Below are 19,815 nucleotides of genomic sequence, written 5' to 3' on the forward strand. Positions count from 1 at the left end.
GGGTGTGAACGGCCATCCCTCCTGTCACGGCCCCCCACCAGAGGCACCGGTGCTCTTCACCCTCCTCCCTGTCCTGTCACGACCAGAGGCACCGGTGCCAGGGTCTTCACCCTCCTCCCTGCTCCCTGCCCTCAGGCGCCAGCGTTGCCAGTGGACCCAGTGGGCGACCTCCTTGCCAAGCTGGGGGCACTGGGGGGCAGGAGGGGAGCCCATCTCCCAGGGGGCTCCCCAGGGCTGGGTCAGGCTGCTGCGGGGGACCGGTGAGGGCTGTGCATCGCAGCACCGGGCATCGCAGCCCTCCTGAGGTCACCTGGAACCAAGGAGAAGAGGAGGAGGAGGCAGCAGCCGAGCTCTCCAGCCTGCAGGAGGGGTATGCTGGTGCCCGGGGGATGCGCAGCAATTCCTTCGAGTACGCGGACGACGACGAGGAGGAGGATGATGAAGTCAAGGTGTGAACGGCCATCCCTCCTGTCACGGCCCCCCACCAGAGGCACCGGTGCCAGGGTCTTCACCCTCCTCCCTGTCCCCCACCCTCAGGCGCCAGCGTTGCCAGTGGACCCAGTGGGCGACCTCCTTGCCAAGCTGGGGGCACTGGGGGGCAGGAGGAGAGCCCATCTCCCAGGGGGCTCCCCAGGGCTGGGTCAGGCTGCTGCGGGGGACCGGTGAGGGCTGTGCATCGCAGCACCGGGCATCGCAGCCCTTCCCTGGCCTCACTGCTGTTAGACGCCAAAGGGACATTCCCATGTGCCAAAGAAACCCCAAACCCCTTCCTACCCCATCCCATTCCCCCCAGTGCCCTCTCTCCCATCCCTCAGCCTGGCTCCATCAGCATGTCTGGGGACGTGCCCCGTCCTCCCACTGAAGCCCCCAAACACCCTCTGCGCTGGCACGGGTGGCCTCCTGGAGATATTCCCACTGATAGCTCTGGCATATAGGGGATGGGGGTCTCCCCAGCTCCAGATGGTGCAAGACCTTCCTCTATAGCACATCTGTCTACTGGGGGAGGTCAGCTGGGGGCTCAAGGGGCAGGCAAACCCCACAGAGCTGGGCTTTCCCTTTTCCCCTCCCCCCAGAAAAAGCCGTGAGCTCAGCGTTCAGGAGGTAAGAGCACACACAGAGATAATTGCAGGGGTCTTTCCACTTGCCTCCTGCTGCTGAGCATCACTTAAGACTGCTCCTTTTCCAACCCCTGCCCCCTCGCAGCAGGGAGGGGAGAAACTTCTTGGCTGGCTGGAGGCAGAGGCGAGGTTGTCAGGTCACCAAATTCTGCAGTTCAGGCCCCAAAAATCCCTTCCCTTCCCCCCACCTCAGAACAAGGAGACTCCCGCTCTGCAGCCACTCAGTCTGTGCCACATCTTCTCCATCCTTGCCCCCTCTCCTCATTCCCCACGTGCGCGCCCCTCTTTCCAGCATGCCCCTTCCCAGGGGTACGCATGGAGGACAGCTAATGCCCCTCGCTGAGTGGCCCTGGGCGATGTGGCCGCCCTGGAACGAGCTGTCCCCCACGCTGCCCCGCGTGCAAACTGGCCCTCACAAAAGCACCTTTGTGCTGCAGCGTGGAGCCGAGATGCTCGGGGGCTGAGGTCACCAGAGGGACCCTCACAGGACCCCCCTTGTTCTCCAGGACAGGAGGGGGTGTGCAGCAGGGGGAGATGCCAGGCTGTGGCCGCAGGGCTCTGCTCCCACACAGCTCACCCACCGCCCGGCTGCTTCTGGCAGGGAGCTCTTCAGAGCGGAATAAAGAGGCTCCGGCATGCACGTGTGTTGTACATGGGAGTGCCACTCGCAGTCATGCCATCGAGGTTACGGGCAAGCCCATCTCCCCCAGCTTCCCTGGGTGGCTGCCTCGTGCTGGCCAGCAGCAGCAAGCCAGGGCAGGCAGCAGCTTCAAGGAGTCCCCAGCTCTGGCCACTGGCACCCAGCAGGATCAGCCTTATCACCCCTGCACTCTCTGGGGCAGGGACCCTGGCTCTCAGGACGAGCTCACCCCGCCCTCCGCTTCCCAGACAGTAACACAAGCTCCGGACCAAAGACCCACATCTGTGGAATATCCTTTCTGCCTCCACTCTGTATCCCATGCACTTATTATTGTCCTTATTAAAGCAGTTTTGATACTAACTTCTCCTCTGGTGCCTCCCCTCAGCTGCAGCGACCTTATTGTCTTCCTTGCTATGTCTGCCAGTGCCCCAGCCACAAAATCCCATCCTCTCCACTCTCAGCAGGCTTTTCCAGCACCTCTGGGATCCCTGGATTAACTAGCCTGGTACTTTGCCACTCGCCATGGCTAACACACAAAGCAACCTCCTATCCACCCGGCTCCGCGTAGCATGCAGGAGGGTGCAAAGCTTCCTCTCCAGCCTGGCAACAATTCATTTGCAGCCTGAAGGAGATCGGTACCCCTCCCAAAGCTGGCTTGGCTACAGCCCTTCCAGCCCATCAGACATCCTCTGCCTGTGCACTCAGGCAGCAGCAAGTCTGGCGGGTTGGGCAGTGAGGAAGTGGAGAGGGAGGGCAGGGGCACTGCCACCTTGCCTTGGACCAGGCTCTCCGTAAGATGCTCTTCTACTCTGCTCTCCTCCCACCCAGCCTGAAGTGCCCCGATGTTTGCTGTCACACATCGGTCTTACTTAAGGCTAGCGAGGCACTTTTTAATTAGAGCAGCAGCATCTGATAATCAGCACTAATTGCCTGTGGTCCCGTGCGAGGGGGACAGACTGGTAGGTGCTGAGCCACATAACCCAGCCCAAACCCTGTCCTGCCTCCCCACTGCCTTCCCCTGCCTCACTTTCGCTGAGTAGGGTTCGGTGTGGAAATGTCAGAGTAATGGGTAACCCGGCTGGAATGTGCCAGCAGATAAGTGAGGTGAGATAAGGGGGAAAGTCAGATGCTGGCTCAGGGGCACACCTGTGCTGCCTTCCCCATGCCACCACTTCTCATGGTACTGCTCCTGCAGGAGGGCAAGGCACCCCTTCCTCCTGCCTGCTGGCTGCGAGAGCAGCCAAGAGGAACCTGTCAAACCCATGCCCTGAGGTTCCCAAACCTAACATTTAATAACGTGCTTTTGTGGCACCGAATGCCACATCAAATGCCACATCACTCATGTCAACAGTTTTCTTCCCCTTCCTCCCTCCCTCCCTCCCTCTCAAAAACTCGGGTGCAGGAAGAAATGGTGCATTGTGAAGAGATTACACAACCATTCCCCGAGCAATCACATAGTGTCCTCCTCCTCCTGAACTCCACCTACAGCCTGCTTTGCCCTACCTACTCTCCATTCAACCCCACATCCTGGTCTGACCTGGAAAAGCACCTGGCATTATCTGGCAGCTATTTCCACCCAACAAGGGCTCCTTTCCTGTTGGTGGAAAAACCTTGGGCTTTGTCGGTGTCTCACACAGAGCCACGGAGCCAGAGACCTCACAGAAGCCATATTAGCTGGAGCAAGCAGTCTCCCACTGCTTGGGTTTTTATTAGAGCTAGGAAGCAGCACCCATCAGTCCAGCTTGAAGGAGGTGACCCTGAAGCCTCCCCTGACGCTCATGTAGCTGATCATCTGGTAGCAGTGCCGATTGGGGAACTCCACTTTATGCCCATCTGGTAGTTTCACTTGGAATTTCTCTGCCAGCATTTCAATGATGATCTGGGAGAAGAGAGGGGAGGAAAGGCAGGGATTGGGGACAAGGAGGAGATTAGGAGGTGACCGTCAGGTGAAAGTCCTGACTGTTACACGTGAGGGTCAGACCTGGTCCTGACAGCTTTAAGCAAGGTGCTGGAGGTTGAGTTGAGGGTGATGCAGAAAATGTGCAGTTGATATCAAGGGTCTGAGCTGGTATCTAGACTATGACCTGGGGACAGGATCTCTCCTGGGACTGTTTCAGCTACTCAGATTGTAAACTCACAGCAGTTAAAGCCAAGTGTGTCTTTATACGCCACATGGCCTAGATCTGCTCTGAATAGGGCAGAATAAACCTGACAGCCCAATGCCCTCAGCAGCTCACCAGGACCTGGAAAAAGGAACTTTGCTGATAAACATGCACAAGCAGACAGGACGGGAATGTATCACTGATCACTGCAAATTAAAGGGATCATTCCCCAAAGCCGTCACCCCTTCCCCAAGAGCCAGCCATGACTGAGGAAACAAGCTTCCTCTCCACAGCAATAGGAACAGGACTGCTCCTAAATGCAGCCCTGTTAACATCTTGGGACATCAGGTGGGGTGAGGCAGCAACTAGGACAGCATCCCCGGCAAGAGGAGAGGGAGGGCAAATTGGCAGCATGGATCCAGGAGTAGTGAGGACAGAAGAGCTGAGGGAGAGGTTTTTGGACATTGCTCCAAACTCTGGGTTGCCTTAAAGCCTGTGTTTGCATAGGAGGGAATTAGGGAGAGAAATAAGGTAGAGAGCAGCAAGCTCCTGCTTCTTGGAGACCCCCTTTACCTTCGTATGTGCCCCTGGTGCACTCACCTGCTGGGCAGGTATGGGGGGCAGGAAGCACTTACAAAGCCTGAGGCAGACAGGGCTCATGCAAAGTTCCCAGAGGAAGCATTGGGGTTTTGAAGGAGGAGTAGAAATGGCAATCAGGACCAAAAACTCAGAGGATGAGGATAAGGGGCTGTTGGGAGGGAGCAGGAGGCATTGGATGGGACTGGGAGGACTAGGGTATGGGTATCTGCTAACCAGGGGCTTCCCCCCACCACACACACACCCCACAACCCCATGCCGGCACAGACCCCTCACCTTGATAGTGGAGCCCCTGGAGAAACAGAGGTGGTTATCACGATGCTCTGCCTGCCAGGCATTGGAGCACCTGGAGTTGCAGACAATGACAGACTCATTGAAGCGGGGATTGAAGTGAAGTGCCAGATCTGAGGATCTGCAGCCGAGATTGATGCTGAAGCTGTGGGTGAATAGGAGGAAGGTCAGCTGCATGGGCAGGACAGGGTCTTGGAAGACCTGAGATCCAACACACGGCTCTGCACTCAGTTCCTCCATCAGCGTTGCAGGTGCTTAATGCCTCCTGTTTCCTCATTCTGCTTGGGAACAGAGGGAGTTTGCACAGTGGTGGCGCAGGGGCTCCCCTAACACTGAGCTACGCTCACGCTTTTTGTACCTGGCGACCTTGGAAAACCACTTCCCTCTGCAGCGCATCTTCAATCCTGGCAAGTCAAGGTGGTTTCTTTGTACTTACCCGTCAGAATCATCAGATATCTTGCCCTTGACCTTCAGGGTGTCCCCAGTCTTCATATCCAGGTTGAAGATTTCAAGTTTTTCCTAAGGCAGAGAGAAAAATAGTCTGTGGGGCTCCTTCAGCCATTCTTCCCCTGCCACCGCAAGTGAGAGGGTGCTGCTTGGAGAAGGTGCCCCAGCCAGGAGAACATCTACTGCTTTCAGCTGGTGTTCCTCTCATGGCCAAAAACCTTCCGTGCTGGAGGTCTTGCATGGGCTTCTCACTCAGTGAGGGAAGAGCGGGCTGAGTAAAGCCAGCGAGAAAAGATATCAGAGAGAGAGGAGGTGAAAACAGGCTTGTCCTCAGCAGAAGAAAGGGAAAGCACGACAGCAGAGGTACAAAGAGGGTTAAAGCAGTGGGGAACAACCCAGGGTTTGGTGGGTAGCATCGCCTGCAGCTCAAGAAATGCAAGTGGAGAGAGCAGAGGTGGCTGTGGCTTGCCGGTCCCTCGCTCAGCCTTGCTGAGCTGGGGACCCTGGGTGACAGAGGACAGGAGCAGGAGCCCTTACAGCCATCTTCCTCAGAGGGCAGAGTAACCAGGCAGGGAGCCACCAGCAGTTTAGCTCAGAAACACTTTGCACGGAGGACCTTACATCCCTAGACTTCCTTGTGGCTTACACATTAACAGCACCGCTGCCTCTGCAAGGTCCCACCGACTGCTATTAAGCCAGGAGACTTTGATCCGAAGAAATAGCTTTCCTATGTACACTTCCTCTCATTAGGGACTTCAGGAGATTTAACCAATTCCCAGCCTCCTCAGTGGGTCCCAGTGGAGGGACCACCACACACAGCCCTTAGGGGTGCTACTCCAGCCACCACATAGGACAAGCATCTTCCCAGCTGGCCATGGAAGTGTGACCACCGTGTTCACTTCTTTTCTGTGTGTAACAGCTCAGCCAAAAGAAGCATCCCAGCTCCTTCCTTTTGTGGCAGGGGGGCAGCCCCCAAAATCCACACCAGCACACCAAAATGGTCCCCACCATCCCTTCCCACGGTGCTCTGAGGAAGGGCTCCCAAGGGGCTCCAAGGACAGGGCAGCCAACACATCCCCTCTAGATGACACGAGCTATGAACAGTCCTTTGCAGGAGTGACATGAGTGGCATCCCAGCTCCTTCCCTTCTCATGGCTCTAGATTCAGCCCCAGCTGCACAGATTGCACTAGCAATACGTGGGAGCTCTCTGCAACCTCCCATCCAAGCTCCATCAAGACCCAATCCTTTTAGCTTGAGGAGCCATGCACATCAGGTTCAATAGCCCCATCCTCCCTAACCCTGAGACACGGGAATGTTGTCCTCACAGGGGAGCATCACCCCTGCTGTCTTCTTCCCAGGTAAGAGCTACGAGTCAGCAGACAGTGTCCCAGGTTTGGTTGAACAAATTGGTAGTGTTTTGCCAGACTCCAGAAGTCAGTGGGAAAGCAAGAGGGAGGAGGAGGCCAAGGCTTAGGAGACCAGCAGTCCCTCAGCCCCGCTCCCAAGCCCTGCAGAGAGCAGCTGAGTGCAGTCATCCTGCTGCTGCACAGCCAGCTGGGAGACAGCTTCTGCCCTTCCCCAAAACACTCCTGAAGCAAGCAGAGGTAAGTGCTGATAAGCACTCCTTCCCGGGAGGTGTTTCCTATTAGCAGGGGGTCAGAAAGCCCAGCAGGCTTGGGATATTTGTTTGCTGTTGAGGTCACTGAAGCTGTTGGTGAAACCTCCCCGGGCTGAGCATGGAGCGAGCAGGAGCAGGTGCTGGTGGTTTCTGGCATTGGGTCTGTTTCCTCATCATGCTGCTGTGTCCCACACACACACACCTTCACATCACCCTGCTCCCCTGCAGCTATCCTAGGGACAACACAGAGCCCCCCTCTCAAAATATCGGAGCATTCCACTGGCTATGAGAGGTTTCTTTTTCCAGCAACTCACGTTGTCCCTTTACAGGGACAAGGGCAGTAAAGACACTGTCTGCATAGCCACCATCAGGGTCAGTTATCTGAACTCACTTTAAGCCAGCGGAGAGAAACAAACACTTCTAGGGCTCAAGAGACTACATCCTAAGACAGACCCTAAACTCGGTCAGAAAAATCCTGTCCTACGTGGCTGGCCAAGGTGACACAGGAATGTTGCGACAGAGACAAGACCCAGGTCCCGGGCCAGCAACACAGAGGAGCCTTCCCCCCACTTCCCACACAGACCAGACAGAAACATCACTCTCACTCAGATTTATCCACCGATCCCACTGGCAGAGCGTGAGGTTGCCCAGGAGGGAGAGCAGCATGTGTCCGAGGGATGGGGAAAACTACCCATGCAGAGAGTTATGTGCAGAGCCGCAAGTACCACAGATATGAGAATATGCAGGGATGGAGACGGGCAGGAAAGAAGCACAAGCTGCTCAGAGAGGGGCTGTGAGATTTTATCGAGATAACATTAAACGCCCCCCCTACAATGCTCAGCAGGGGCGTTCACCCCCCTTTTATTTGCCACTGGGAACAATAGTGGGAAACCAGGCAGCAACTCTGCCAGCACTGGCGACTTCCTTCATCTGCAGAGCTGAGCCTCCACATGGTCAGACACCAGCCCTACGCAGATGGCCTCTCTCATGCGGGGGTATGTGCTCCCCGCATACGAAGGGGCTGAGATTTTAGGGACCCTAGAAGAGCCAAAATTCTCCAGTGCAACTGGAGGTGGCGATTGGGATGATGAAAGGAGGGTGAAAGGGGCAGGCTGATACTCCCCTGCAGACACTGCAAAGCAGAAAGCCTGGGGAAACGGTGATATGATGGGAACGTAAATCCCAAAGAAAGAGGAAATCCGGCTAATGTGCATCTGCAAAGGAGGTGGAGGGTCTGTGCAGTGAGGAAAATATAAGCAATGGTTGTACAAGCTGGCAGCCACCAGTGCAAGGGATCCAGGAACCCTTCACCCCCAGAGAGATGATCCAATAATAGGGTACCTGCCTGGGAGTGCCTCTCCAGGGCCCCATATAGAATTTCATCCTGGCCAGAGGGTAGTGGGCCTGTACTGGTGTGAGACACCCACGTTCACACCGCTGGCACCGGAGGAGGCTTTGCTGCATTCCCAGAGGGTGCCTTGGAACAGCAGAGACCCGACAAGCAGTCACTGGCGCGAGGGTAGGGCCCATGGCCAACCCGAGAGCGAGGCGAGCTTCCAACAGGGAGCAGGCAGGCCTGCAATTTTGCACAGAGAAAACCAAAAAAATCGTATTTTAAGGATGGAAGAGACCAAATGCAACCACGTCGGCTTTCAGCCAGAAAGGTGGCAGGGCAGGTCCTCTGCAGAGTGCTTTCACGCCATGAAATGTGGCAGCTCCATTTGCAGAGGTCCCATAAGGTAGGTTTTGGGGTTAACAGTCCTTCCCAGCCTTCCTGCTAGTTCTAGGGAGATCTCAGGCAACCAGGAGCACCCACGGGATCTCAGGACCCTCAGGGTGGCTCCAGACAGCAGGACCTCATATACCATAGCCTAGAGCTGCCACCGCTACCACAGGGCACCCACACAGCTGTTGAGAACAGACTGAATGCCACCCTCCCCAGCAGGCTGCCAAGATCCTCGGCAGCATCATTGCTGGCAGCAGCATTTATTTTGTTTTCTTACTCGGGCAGGAGATAAGCCAGCTAGGTGTGAAGCCCTGAGGAAAACCACAGGCTTCCCCACTTCCCAGCCAAAGTAGCCTAACCGCCCTAGCTGTGAGAGGTTTCTCAGGGCCTTTTGTGGCAGGGGGGAGACCCCAAAATCCACACCAGCACACCAAAATGGTCCCCACCATCCCTCCCAACGGTGCTCTGAGGAAGGGCTTCAAGGGTCTCAGAGGACAGGGCAGCCAACACGTTCTCTCTAGATGACACGAGCTATGAATAGTCCCTCACAGGAGTGACATGGGTCTTCACCAGACACGATGCTCAGCCCAGAGGGAAGAGGGAGAGAGGGGAAGGCGAGGTGGCCGTGCCGGCTGCAGGAATGCCTCAGACCAAGCCCTGTGAGAAGAGGCAAGAGATCCCCTTAGCACCCTAACGAAAAGCTGCGGTTGCAGCTTGGCACTAATTAGTGGCACCGGAGGAGGACACTGTGGGGGGAAAAGGCACCTGTCCCATTTTGCACTCAAGGCACCAGGGAGCCTGTGCTGTGGACCAGGCATCAGCGTCCGCTCAAGGCAAAGGGAGCTGGAGAGAGCAACCGTGCATTCTTTCTCGGAGTAGCAGCTGCTCACTCTGCTATTATTTCCTACTGCTTCATATAATTTGTACTCCACAGCAAGCTATTGTCCCTTTCCACTGGCTATTTATTTCCTTGAATAGCCTCTGGGGAAGGATTTCAGTGCGGGAGTAAAGAAAAAAGAAAAACTCCACACAATAAATATCGAGCGGTGACCTGATTTAAACTGTGTTCTCTGACCTCATCTGGGCCCTGGTTGCGGTTCCTCCCGGCAGTTGCGATTAAGCCACGTTTCTGACTCGGTCTCCCCCTTTTATGAAGCCTAGTGGGGAATGCTCCCTGCCTTAGAGGGCTGTGGGGTGGATTTCAAGAAGCTGAGCTCTGCATTTTCAGAGGCCAGGGCTCAGGACAGGACCAAGAAGAGGCTTCCATCCCCTTCTGATGGAGCTGCTCAGTCCTCTTCCTGCCAGCCCCAAAAATCCCCAGATAGGTTTGACAGGACCGGTTTCCCCTTTAGTCGAGAGGCATTAGTTTGCTTCTCAGCAGATAGTGCTGCAACCTTCACCCACCCGATCCCTAAGCTCTGAAAGCCAGCCAGCTTCCTAACAGAGGAGGACCGAGAGAACAAAAAGTACTTACCTCAGCCAAACACTGAGGTAAGCAGGAGACTGGATAAGCAGGTCTGTGAATCTGGAGGGCGTGTACAGGAGAGGAATGTCCAGGAGATGCAGGAGAAACCAAGGCAATGATGAGCACAAGGAAACTGGTGCCCATGAGCACTAACCTCCTGCCTAAGAGGTTAACCAGAGCGGGACGGCTCCTCTAGGGAAGGCGTTGAAGTCTCCACATTCGGATCAACTAAAATGGGAAGGAACAAAGGAGTGAAGATGAATCCCCTGCCACCCCTCATGCCCCAGCTCCCTGACAGTGCGTCATCCGGAGCCCCTGTGGGAAGTATGGAAGTAGCATCCATGCTCTGAACCTGGGGGCAAGGGATTAGAGGCCATCAGCCTCCGGTAGGCTCTCCACCAGCATCACTGCCCTTCATCTGTAGGGTGCAATTTCTCTTCCTTAGTATGTGGGGAATAAGGAGGAGGAAGGACAAAGCTAGCTGAAGAGCTAAAATGTGGGAAAAAAACACCTTTCTTCAGGGCTAGAGGCAGCAGTGGAGGGAATCTGCACCAAGCAGTGGGCCAGATCAAGGGGAGGGGTGTAGCCTCAGACTCCATCTCTCTCCCTACCCTATCAGAAAGGTGGTGGTGCCACAGTGACTGGCATCTCCCATCTCCATGGGGAGCTCAAATGAGCTCTGATGGATGGTTTCCATCCCCAGGGCCAAGTTATGTCCTTATACCTTTGCAGGGGACATCTCTCTCGGGCAGCTCTGAAGTCTGTGGCAACACTTTTGTGTGCTACGAGTCGTGCACAGACAGGGGAGGAAGGTAGTTCATGTGCACAGGAGCTGGCTCATAAGGCATCAGGGCCATTTCATCAACCCAAGCAGCCAGGTGAGTCACATCTTATGGGCCCTCAGCTTGCCCGAGGGGCAGGAGAACCAACCGAACCGGCAAAGGGTGGGGAAGGGAGGTCAGAGGACTGATTACATGCCACCCAGTTCCATTTCCAGCCTTCATTTCTCTCTTTCCCTCATGGGGGCATGCCAGGAATGTGGGTTGTGGGAAAGGCTTTCAAACACACGCCTGGAGATAAAAATGCACGTGTTGAAAGCTTCCTTACTGGCAAAGAAAAGATGCATAGAAGGCTCATGGCTTCCCCCTCTCCTGGACTTTTGGGATCTCCCAGCTTTACCCAGACTTGCTGGATGAGATATTATTAGCTTAATGGGAAAAGGATCTTCCAGAGAGCTCTCCATAAAGGATCAGCTTCATGAGGTCTTATGCTCCACTTGCATCTTGCACCAAAAGATTAACATCTCCAACAGCTTTATCTTACCATTGAGTAAGGAAGATGGCAGCCCCCTCATCTTGCACATAGGGAAATTGAGGCACAGATACCCAAGTTCACATCCAAAAAAACCTCTTCTTGTTTAGATTCTCATCTTAAAGCTCCCATGGACAGATTTAAAAAAAAAAAAAAATTAAAAAATCCAGTTTTCCAAACCTGTCCAAGAACCTAAAAGGATTTACCCAGACTTGCTGGATGAGATATTATTAGCTTAATGGGAAAAGGATCTTCCAGAGAGCTCTCCATAAAGGATCAGCTTCATGAGGTCTTATGCTCCACTTGCATCTTGCACCAAAAGATTAACATCTCCAACAGCTTTATCTTACCATTGAGTAAGGAAGATGGCAGCCCCCTCATCTTGCACATAGGGAAATTGAGGCACAGATACCCAAGTTCACATCCAAAAAAACCTCTTCTTGTTTAGATTCTCATCTTAAAGCTCCCATGGACAGATTTAAAAAAAAAAAAAAATTAAAAAATCCAGCTTTGCAAACCTGTCCTAGAAGCTAAAAGGAAGCTGGGCTCCCTTGGCTAATGCAGCTCGAGTATCAGAGATGCTGATCTCTCACCACACCATCTACTATCAGTAGGAGGTACTGAGGCATTCAGTGCCTCTGAAAAAATTTAGCCTTTGGGTGGGTCCAATTAAGTCCAAAAACCAGAGGCATTCAAAATGAACAGATGCCTTCCAACAGTGGAAGCCAGGGGACTTCCGAGACGCCCCAAGCCCAACTCCCCTGACTTCAAGGGGACCATTTCCCACAACAAAGACAGCGTGAGGCCAACTGGCTGGAACTCAAATAAGCAAAAAAGAAACGCAGCATTGCGCTATACACAAAAGGTCCACGGGGACCTCCCTCCACTGAGCTCCGAGCAGCCATCCCGGATTCAACCCCACAGGACAGCAAGGTCATGCAGCGAGAGCGACTGCCGAGTCCCCGTGTGCAGCGGTCCATCCTGCACAGGGAGAACAAGGCCGCTGGCACTGTGTGACTCGCTTTGAGTGTGTTTCTCACGGGCTCCAGCGGGTTGGACAACTCTGAGGACTTGCAGGAATCCTTCAGACAAGCAGAATCCGTCTGAGTCACACGCACGAGGCGTGATGCCAAGGGTGGTTCATCCACTGGAAAAAAAAAAAAGAAAAAAAGAGAAAGAAATGCTAAGGGAGAAATAACAAGTTTTGAAAAGCCACAAGAATTAACAGCTCATGGACTGGAAAGAAGGGGAGCAAAAAAACCAGGTCTGTTCTCCCATGCTCACGTCACTAAAGCCAAGTATTCTTCACCCCTGCTGGGAAGCAGCAAGCCACCTTACCACCCATCAGCTTTGAGAGGGTCTGAAGGGGTGACCCACCCTGGATCTAAGGCCATGGCTGAGGTCTGCAGAGGAAGGGGTTGTCAAATCAAAACTATCTCTTGCTCCAAAATCAGCTTGAACAAACTCTCTTTGATGGCCCTGCAAAATGAAACGGTAAAAACCAAACCAGATAGAAATGGGAAAGAAAAGCTGCCAAAAAAAAGGGAATCCAAATCCCGAAATGACTGACTCAGTGTGGGAAATGGGCATCTAAAGAGGCAACTGGAGGCATCTGAAGGAGACCTAAGAAAAGACCAGGCCCACACAACCAACTCTCCTTGTTCCTCTCCTCCCCCCTTCCAGAGGGAAGGGCAACAGAAATATATGAACCTATGGACCTTCAGAGCGAACCACAGGGAAAAGAGCTGAGCCTGACCCGCTGCAGGAGCTCCAAGGACGACCAAAGTGCAGAGGAGGTCCCAACTCTCACCGGCACGAGGAGTGCTAAATTACTTTTTCCCCGCTTCTCAGTGAGAAGCTACAGCCACAGCCTTGCTTAGAGTTGCCACCAGGGTGAAGGAGCTTTTGAAGCCAGCACCTGAGCCTTGCTGGGTCACGGCGCTGCGCAGAGATGTTTCACCTCCACACGGTACCGCAGGGAGCAGGGCAGCAGCTGCTTGCAGCTGCTTTGCACTGCTGGGACACCTTGTCTCCCTTTCCAGTACTATACCGGGCACTAAGGGACACCCCGTGCATTTGAGGACACCCTGTTTTGCCGACCAGTCCCATATGGGCATCCTGTCCTTCCTCTGGACTGTTCCTGTGAGCCTCTACTCCTGTTTCTGACCCATCCCACATAGCCAATAGTACATAAGCACTCACTTGACCACAGTGGATGTTTATTTTGCGTTCCCAGCAGTCACGCTAGGCTGTTTGTTCACTCTGGCTCTCTTTCCCTTCCCTCCAGTTTGTGCCTCTTCCTGCTGTCCTTATTTTCCCCACCACTGGCAACACACCCCAGCCAGAACCTGGCTGTGTCTCTCTGGCTGACCCCAGGTTTCTTCGCGCTGCTCCCCCCAAGAGCCCCCACAGCAGCAAAGCAGACACCTGGCTTTAATTGCAGTCAGATTCCTGGATGGAGAATCCTTGCTCCCAAGAGTGGAAAAGGGTATTGCAAACTAAATGCTTTGAACACGACTCACACCAGACAAATCTTATCATATCCCAGGCTGAATAGCCCCAAACCTGTTGCCATTCACAGTGCAACAAACAGACTTGCCAAGCCAGAAGATCTGATAAGAACAATTCGAGGAGGACGTGGCTGCAACTGCCAGGCAAGTTCCCATCCACACGCAGATAGCTTATCTCTTCTGTCAAGATGGGACACGCATTAACATCTGCTGCACAACAGCAGGGAAAAGCTAGTGGAGACCTGCTCTCTGGTCCTGAACACGCACGTAGCACTCCTTACAACACCGTCCCTGAGGAACATCTCTATTACTCACTCAGTCTCATTAGGAAAGGGGTGGAAATCTTTCCTGAACAGCTCCGACAGAGATGCAGCTCCCCAGGGACCCGGGTCAGGATGAGCTGAAGAGCGCCTAGCGCCTGCTCTGGACACCAGCAAGCGGCTGGCCAGCTGCAGGAGCAGCACGGCAGCTAGAGGATGGCTGGAGGGAAGAGGTCTCATAGCCTACTCTTAAGCCATGCTGTGACACTGTTGCTTTTAACCTCATCGACTCCCAGCATGCATCCTCCTCCCAAAATTCAGCCAGAGTACCGCTACGGGGAGGCAAGCTACTGAAGATGCAAAGCTACTCTGTGCGAGGAGGGAGGTGGAAAGAGGAGCAGCCTCTGCTGGGAGCATCTCCCCCTCCTGCACAGAGGAGGGGGACTTGGGCTTGCAAATTGGGGATGGCAAAGATGCAACGTGGTTGCAGTGAGACCCAGAACGTGGACACTGCCTTTGAAATACCCGCCGGGCTGAGGGGAACAGCAGCATGCCACTTGAACGCAGCCCCTCCAGGCACAGACAAGGCAGAGGCCGTTTGGATGCACCCGGAGGTGTGCGCCTGATCTTTCTCCTGGCTGGAGGACTCATCTGTCAGCAGCACATTAAATGGGGGATACGCAAGCTCTGCCCCCATTCTGCTCCCCGAGTGAGTTTCCAAACCTAATGTAGTTTGGGGTGGCGGGGGAAACAGGACAGAGTTGTGCGTGCATGGGAAGCCCTTGCAGAATCATGTGCTCCATGGGCAACATGACAGGCTTCTTGTTCTGCCTGCCTGAGGCAGGAGAGCCAGAGGGGCAAATTCAACATGTCTGTGCGCCCAGGCCTGTCTGATCCCCTGCATCCAGGAGCTGGCCCCCACACCCCCATGACTTCATGCAGTCAGGCAATGTTTCCTCATAGCATTTCTCCCACCCCACAAGGCAGGCGGTCAAACGTGGCCAGTGATCCATAGCATGGGGTGTAGGACACTGAGTCACAACCCTGTGTTCAGCAATGCCCAGCAGACAGAGCGTTTCCCAGTTTCAGTCTGGCGCGTGCACTCCCACCCCACACACTCACCTACAACCTGTTGCGTGACATTCCCCATCTTCGGAGAGGGAAAAAATGGAAAATCAGGGAGTAAATATGCAGGCTGCAGGGGACTGCACTTCAAAAGCCTGCCTTCGGAGGGACCTGGGCTTACAGGGTGTAACTGTTTCACTCTTGGCCCTGGGGAGCAAGGAGAGGGGCACAGCTCCCATCCATGGCATTAAACACTTGCTGACACCAAGGCTCTGTTGGCAACAGTCCCCAGCCCGCCCTGTCCCCCAGCCGTGCCTGGGCGCTGCAGCACTGCTAGCTGGCACAGCCCAAAACCACGCCAGGGAGGGTGCTAACAACCGCACGGTGTGAGCCATCGTCCCGAAGCAGCGCTTGGGCCTGGCCCTGCTCCTGTTGCATTTACTAAGACAGACAAAGCCAGAGGGACCAGCAAGGAGCCTGCGAAAGGCCAGATCCACCCTCAGGAAATCTGCGTACGCAGACTCTGTCTTTCCCTCCTCCTCCTCCTGGGCCACAGTTTTCTTGATAGTCCTAACCCTACGTCTGACATGCCCCGGCACTGAGTTCACTCCGCCCTGCTGCTCCTCGCCGCTGCCAAGAGTGGGGCTGAAGCTGGCTGCGGTGCCAAGCGGCAGAGGCCGAGCAGCCAGGCTGGAGGGGAGAGAGCCGCCGGACTGCCTCCTCCTGCCATTTCACAGTCCGGACTTAAGCCAGCACTTAAGTTTCCTAGGGAACCTGAGGCAGTTGCAGCCAAAGCAGGATCGCTGGCAATGGGGGATTTCCAAGCCCGGGCCAAAAACCATCTATTCAAGCTCACCAGCTGCCAAACCTAAGCCAGCTGCACAGTCAAAAGCATGTGCATTCAGCGCCAGGGCACCCTGCAGCGGCAATGCCTCCTCCCTGTGCTGCGTTGTAAAAGGGAGGCTGCACACGGCTGCGTCTCTGAGCTCCCCAGGCGGCTGCTACGCTAAACATCCCCGGCAAATGCTTCACTAAGGCACACTTCCTTGTTGTCGCCGCAATGCAGGGATGTAGTCATCATCCAGGCTTGGGGAGGATTTGCTGCAGCTGGGCTCCCTGATTTGCTCCAGGATGCCTAGTTTCGTGTCGCTGATCTCAGCTCGGATCATGCTTGGTTGCCCATGAAAAATGCCTTTGCAATAGGATTTTTCTCCTTCTCCCTCCTGCTGTTCTTTAGAGCCAAACTGTATCTCAGCAAAATCCAGGCTCTTAAACCATTTTTTCCCCCCCAATGCTTGTGCTTTCCAGTGACGCCCCTTCCATCTGCTAGCGATAACACAGCAAGTCAGGGCTAAAGCGAGAACGGGTGAATCTGTCCACCTTTTCAAGTCCCTCTCTCCACACCTGAATCCCGAGTGCACTGTATCGGTAACAGATCTGTTCCAGCTTGGAGCTGATCTCACCAGCAGTGCGGTGAATGACTTCATCGAGGCTCCCCCTTGCGGGCTCAGGGCCTTCGATGCTCGCTTCAGCCCCATAAAATTAAGCAGCACCCTCTAACCTGGCAGGTCTTCCTCTCCCCGGTCTGTTTTTGGCTTACCCAGATACATAACCTATCAGCCCCCAAGCCATAGCTATGCCTAGGGCTTCTGTCCTGTCGGTTTTCTTTCATCTTTGCCTGCTGCTGATACCGTTCCTCAGCAGCAAGAGCGTTCCCGTGTTCTCAGAGCATCCCCTGACTGTCCTGGACTCTCTTGAGAAGACGCTATCAGCAACAGCAAATCCAGCTGAGCCTGCCCCAGGGGGTAACGAGGCACTGCCACTCCCTACGCTGGCCAGGAGGGCACTGCCGCCCACTCGGCCAAGGGATCAAGACACCCCCGGGGTTGCCCAGTCTGGAAGGAGGGCTCGAACACAAGGAAGCAGCAAGCTGCACAGCTCACCTCTAACTCTGATATTTGCTTCTCTTGCTTGCTTGTCTCGCTGAGCCAGTTGCTCTAATGACAGAACCAACGTGGAAAAGAAATTCAGTATACAGAGGTCAAGGCAATTCCCCAAAGGAAGCAAGTGCAATTATGCCCACGCTAATGACCAGGGAAACTGAGGCAGTAAGCATAAATATGCATTTCCTTTAGTCTTGCTCCGAGATGTTTAATTGCAGAGATCTAACCAGCAGGTTTTCTGATCCCTTATCCAGCATCCTGTTTCCTCATTCTGCTCCTGTAGTTGTAGAAGGATGCCTTTGATCACCAGGGACAGGTCTTCCTACAGCGAAGAGGGAAACGCTGAAAGAAATGGAAGGGAGCAATCCTGGTGGATGACTGCATACAACAAGAAAGTGCTGAATATGAAAGTGAAGGAGACATTTCCTACTAGATTAAAGGAGCTCAAACCTGCTCTCCCTCTAGAGAAGTATGCAACTCTATACTTGCCTCTCTAATTGCAACCCTCCGCTGGGAAAGGTGCTTAGAAGTATTGCAAAAGGAAGGAGATTAGCCAAGGTCAGGGAATAGCAGGGCTGCAAATCCAGAGGATTGTGTAAGAGGTGCGTGATCCAAGGTGATGTCAGGAGAGGTGCTGCCAGCCCTGTTCTAAGAGAAAGTAACAGAGGTAAAGCTGAGCCAAAAACCCAGGAACTGGCTGCTGTGGTCAGCCGGAGCAGGAAAACAAGAAAAGGGAACAAAAGACCGCAGTACCAAGCTTCAGGAAAGTGAAGGTCTCCAGCAGAACGCCTTGCCAAGGAAAGAGGAATGTGACAGGGGAAAGGGAACCTCGCGTCACAGGCCAGAGCCGACAACCCAGCAGGAAGCGCGCAAAAGCTCTCGCTGCCGCACACAAGCGCATCTGAAAAACGTCGCAGGGTTCACATAAACACACAAGGCAGAGAAACCAAACGCTGGGACAGAGCGAGTGTGACGGGGAGGTTCTGGCTGGCTGAAGACGACCTGGTGGGTGGAAGACCCCTCTCCCAGGCAACACGGCCACGCCTGCAAGGCTGCCTTCCCTTCCCCGCTGAGGGGGACTTTGCCTGTTTTGCGATTCACCTGGACCGTACAGGCAGCAAGAGCATTTGCTAAGGCCAGGTTGATCAGGCAGGAGCTCTCCTGCCTGCTGCTGCCCTCTGCGGGACAGCCTGCTGCAGGGCCTGCCAAACCTGGGATCCTGCACCCCTCTGCCAGCACAAGCTTTCCTTTCGCCAGCACGCCAATTACCCAGGCCTCCGGCTTGCACGTAATCACTTTCTTCTGCAACTGGCTATGAGCTAATTATAGTTTCAGTACTTTCATTCTGGAGCGGTGTTACTTACAACATGGAGCGTCTCACTCCATCCAAACCTAGTTTGGGATTCCAGCTGCCGGTCAAAAAAATAAATCGAGGGAAGGTTTTTCCTCACACGTCATCTAACCACTGTTACAGGGAGCAAAACTCAGACTCAGACCTCTTTTTTCGTTGCAGTTGGGGCCCTTGTTATATGGAAAGCAGATGTAACCAAAGGGGAAAGAGACTCCTAAATCTATGAGAAAAAAAAGCAGGGTTTGAAAGGCCGCTGCTGACACAACTGTTATGCATGAGTTCACTCACCATTGTTTGCAACCAGCTGAAAAGAGGTGCAGCCTTCCATTCATCCTAGACTTGCTAACCACTGGGTGTTGCCAAAGAGAGGAAAATAAACAACCTCCAGACTCAGACAGATCGAAACCTGAGCAAAAGGGGGCTGTGAAGCACCAGGCTGAAAAACCACTCCTTCAGAGGCATCGCTTTGTGGGTTGGAGGGGAGAGATGCATGCCTTCTACGCAGCTCATACATGACCTAGAAGACCAGTATCTAGGCCTCGGTCTTCTAAAGATGACTTAAGGATTCTCAGAAAAAAATCAAAGAGGTAGTAGTGACAGGCAAGGTTGACTCATAAGATTAAAATAACTCACGTTAAAACGTGCCTGAACACAGCAGAGGGAAGGATGTGGCAATTTTCTATGAAAGGCACTTAAAAAAGGCTTTGTGATGCAAGGCTGTAAGAATTACATTCAAGTGCCAAAAAGTACCTTTTAATGGCCAAAAAATCCCCCCCAAAACAATGGCTATACATAAGGAAAAGACATTAGGTGTGACATCAGGGCAGTTCCCTCGCCTGCCACCTGCGGGATTAGCTCTGTAAATGAGTAACCCAACACAGGACCGCTCCGACTCAGACCTCCGTCTCCAGGACTAGGCGCTTTAAGGCTGAACAGGCTGTACCACGCGCGCGCTCTTATCGCGGAGGCTCTGGCAGGGCCAGCCCCAGCCGGCGGCTTTGAGCACCACCGCTGATGCGGCGCACCGGGCTCTTCAAAAGGGTGGAGGCCTGCGCTCCCCAAAGGCCATCGGGTTGGCACCTCTCACCGGCATTATTTAAAAAGAAGGAGGGAAAAAAAAAACAAACCAAAACGAAAGCGACAGATTACCACAGGGAGAACACACACAGTTCCTCCCAAGACCACTGGAGCACAGAGAAAAACAAGCCATCTTAAGTGTCGCGGTTAGGGCTGGCCTAGATTGCCAGAGCTGCAAGGAGAACGAGGACAAATGGAGTTTATATTCCTGGAGCCCTTCGTTATTTCCAGGGCTTCGCGCACCCGCACCCGCACCCGCACCCCCACCCCCCTGGGCTGCTCAGCCAAGCAGG

General features: G+C 54.1%; 2 protein-coding genes across 2 annotated transcripts in view; one reads left to right on the forward strand and one right to left on the reverse strand.

Annotated features, from left to right (window-relative positions):
• CDC42EP1 (CDC42 effector protein 1) overlaps nt 1-2,115 on the forward strand; it is an 8,438-nt gene extending 6,323 nt beyond the window's left edge. Inside the window, exon 4 of the mRNA XM_009289959.2 lies at nt 266-2,115. Within this exon, the coding sequence (XP_009288234.1) occupies nt 266-455 (190 nt within the window). The 3' untranslated portion in view covers nt 456-2,115. The remainder of the gene's footprint in view (nt 1-265) is intronic.
• A 1,335-nt stretch (nt 2,116-3,450) lies between these two features.
• On the reverse strand, nt 3,451-10,055 carry LGALS2 (galectin 2). The gene is made up of 4 exons (XM_019474828.1): nt 10,015-10,055; nt 5,185-5,267; nt 4,734-4,893; nt 3,451-3,637 (listed from the first exon to the last, which is right to left on the reverse strand). The coding sequence occupies exons 2-4, from the start codon at nt 5,238-5,240 to the stop codon at nt 3,491-3,493; spliced, it is 363 nt and encodes a 120-aa protein (XP_019330373.1). The 5' UTR covers nt 5,241-5,267; nt 10,015-10,055; the 3' UTR covers nt 3,451-3,490.
• Nucleotides 10,056-19,815: the final 9,760 nt, after the last annotated feature.

Source organism: Aptenodytes forsteri, unplaced genomic scaffold, assembly GCF_000699145.1.
Source record: "Aptenodytes forsteri isolate BGI_AS27 unplaced genomic scaffold, ASM69914v1 Scaffold284, whole genome shotgun sequence".
Taxonomy (NCBI): domain Eukaryota; kingdom Metazoa; phylum Chordata; class Aves; order Sphenisciformes; family Spheniscidae; genus Aptenodytes; species Aptenodytes forsteri.

Excerpts from the sequence above, each read along its gene's own strand:
- LGALS2 (XM_019474828.1), bottom strand. The coding sequence starts at position 5,240 with ATGAAGACTGGGGACACCCTGAAGGTCAAGGGCAAGATATCTGATGAT. Across the intron at positions 4,894-5,184 it reads ATATCTGATGATTCTGACGG|CTTCAGCATCAATCTCGGCT; the intron begins GTAAGTACAAAG and ends ATTCACCCACAG. Across the intron at positions 3,638-4,733 it reads CCAGGGGCTCCACTATCAAG|ATCATCATTGAAATGCTGGC; the intron begins GTGAGGGGTCTG and ends CTCTTCTCCCAG.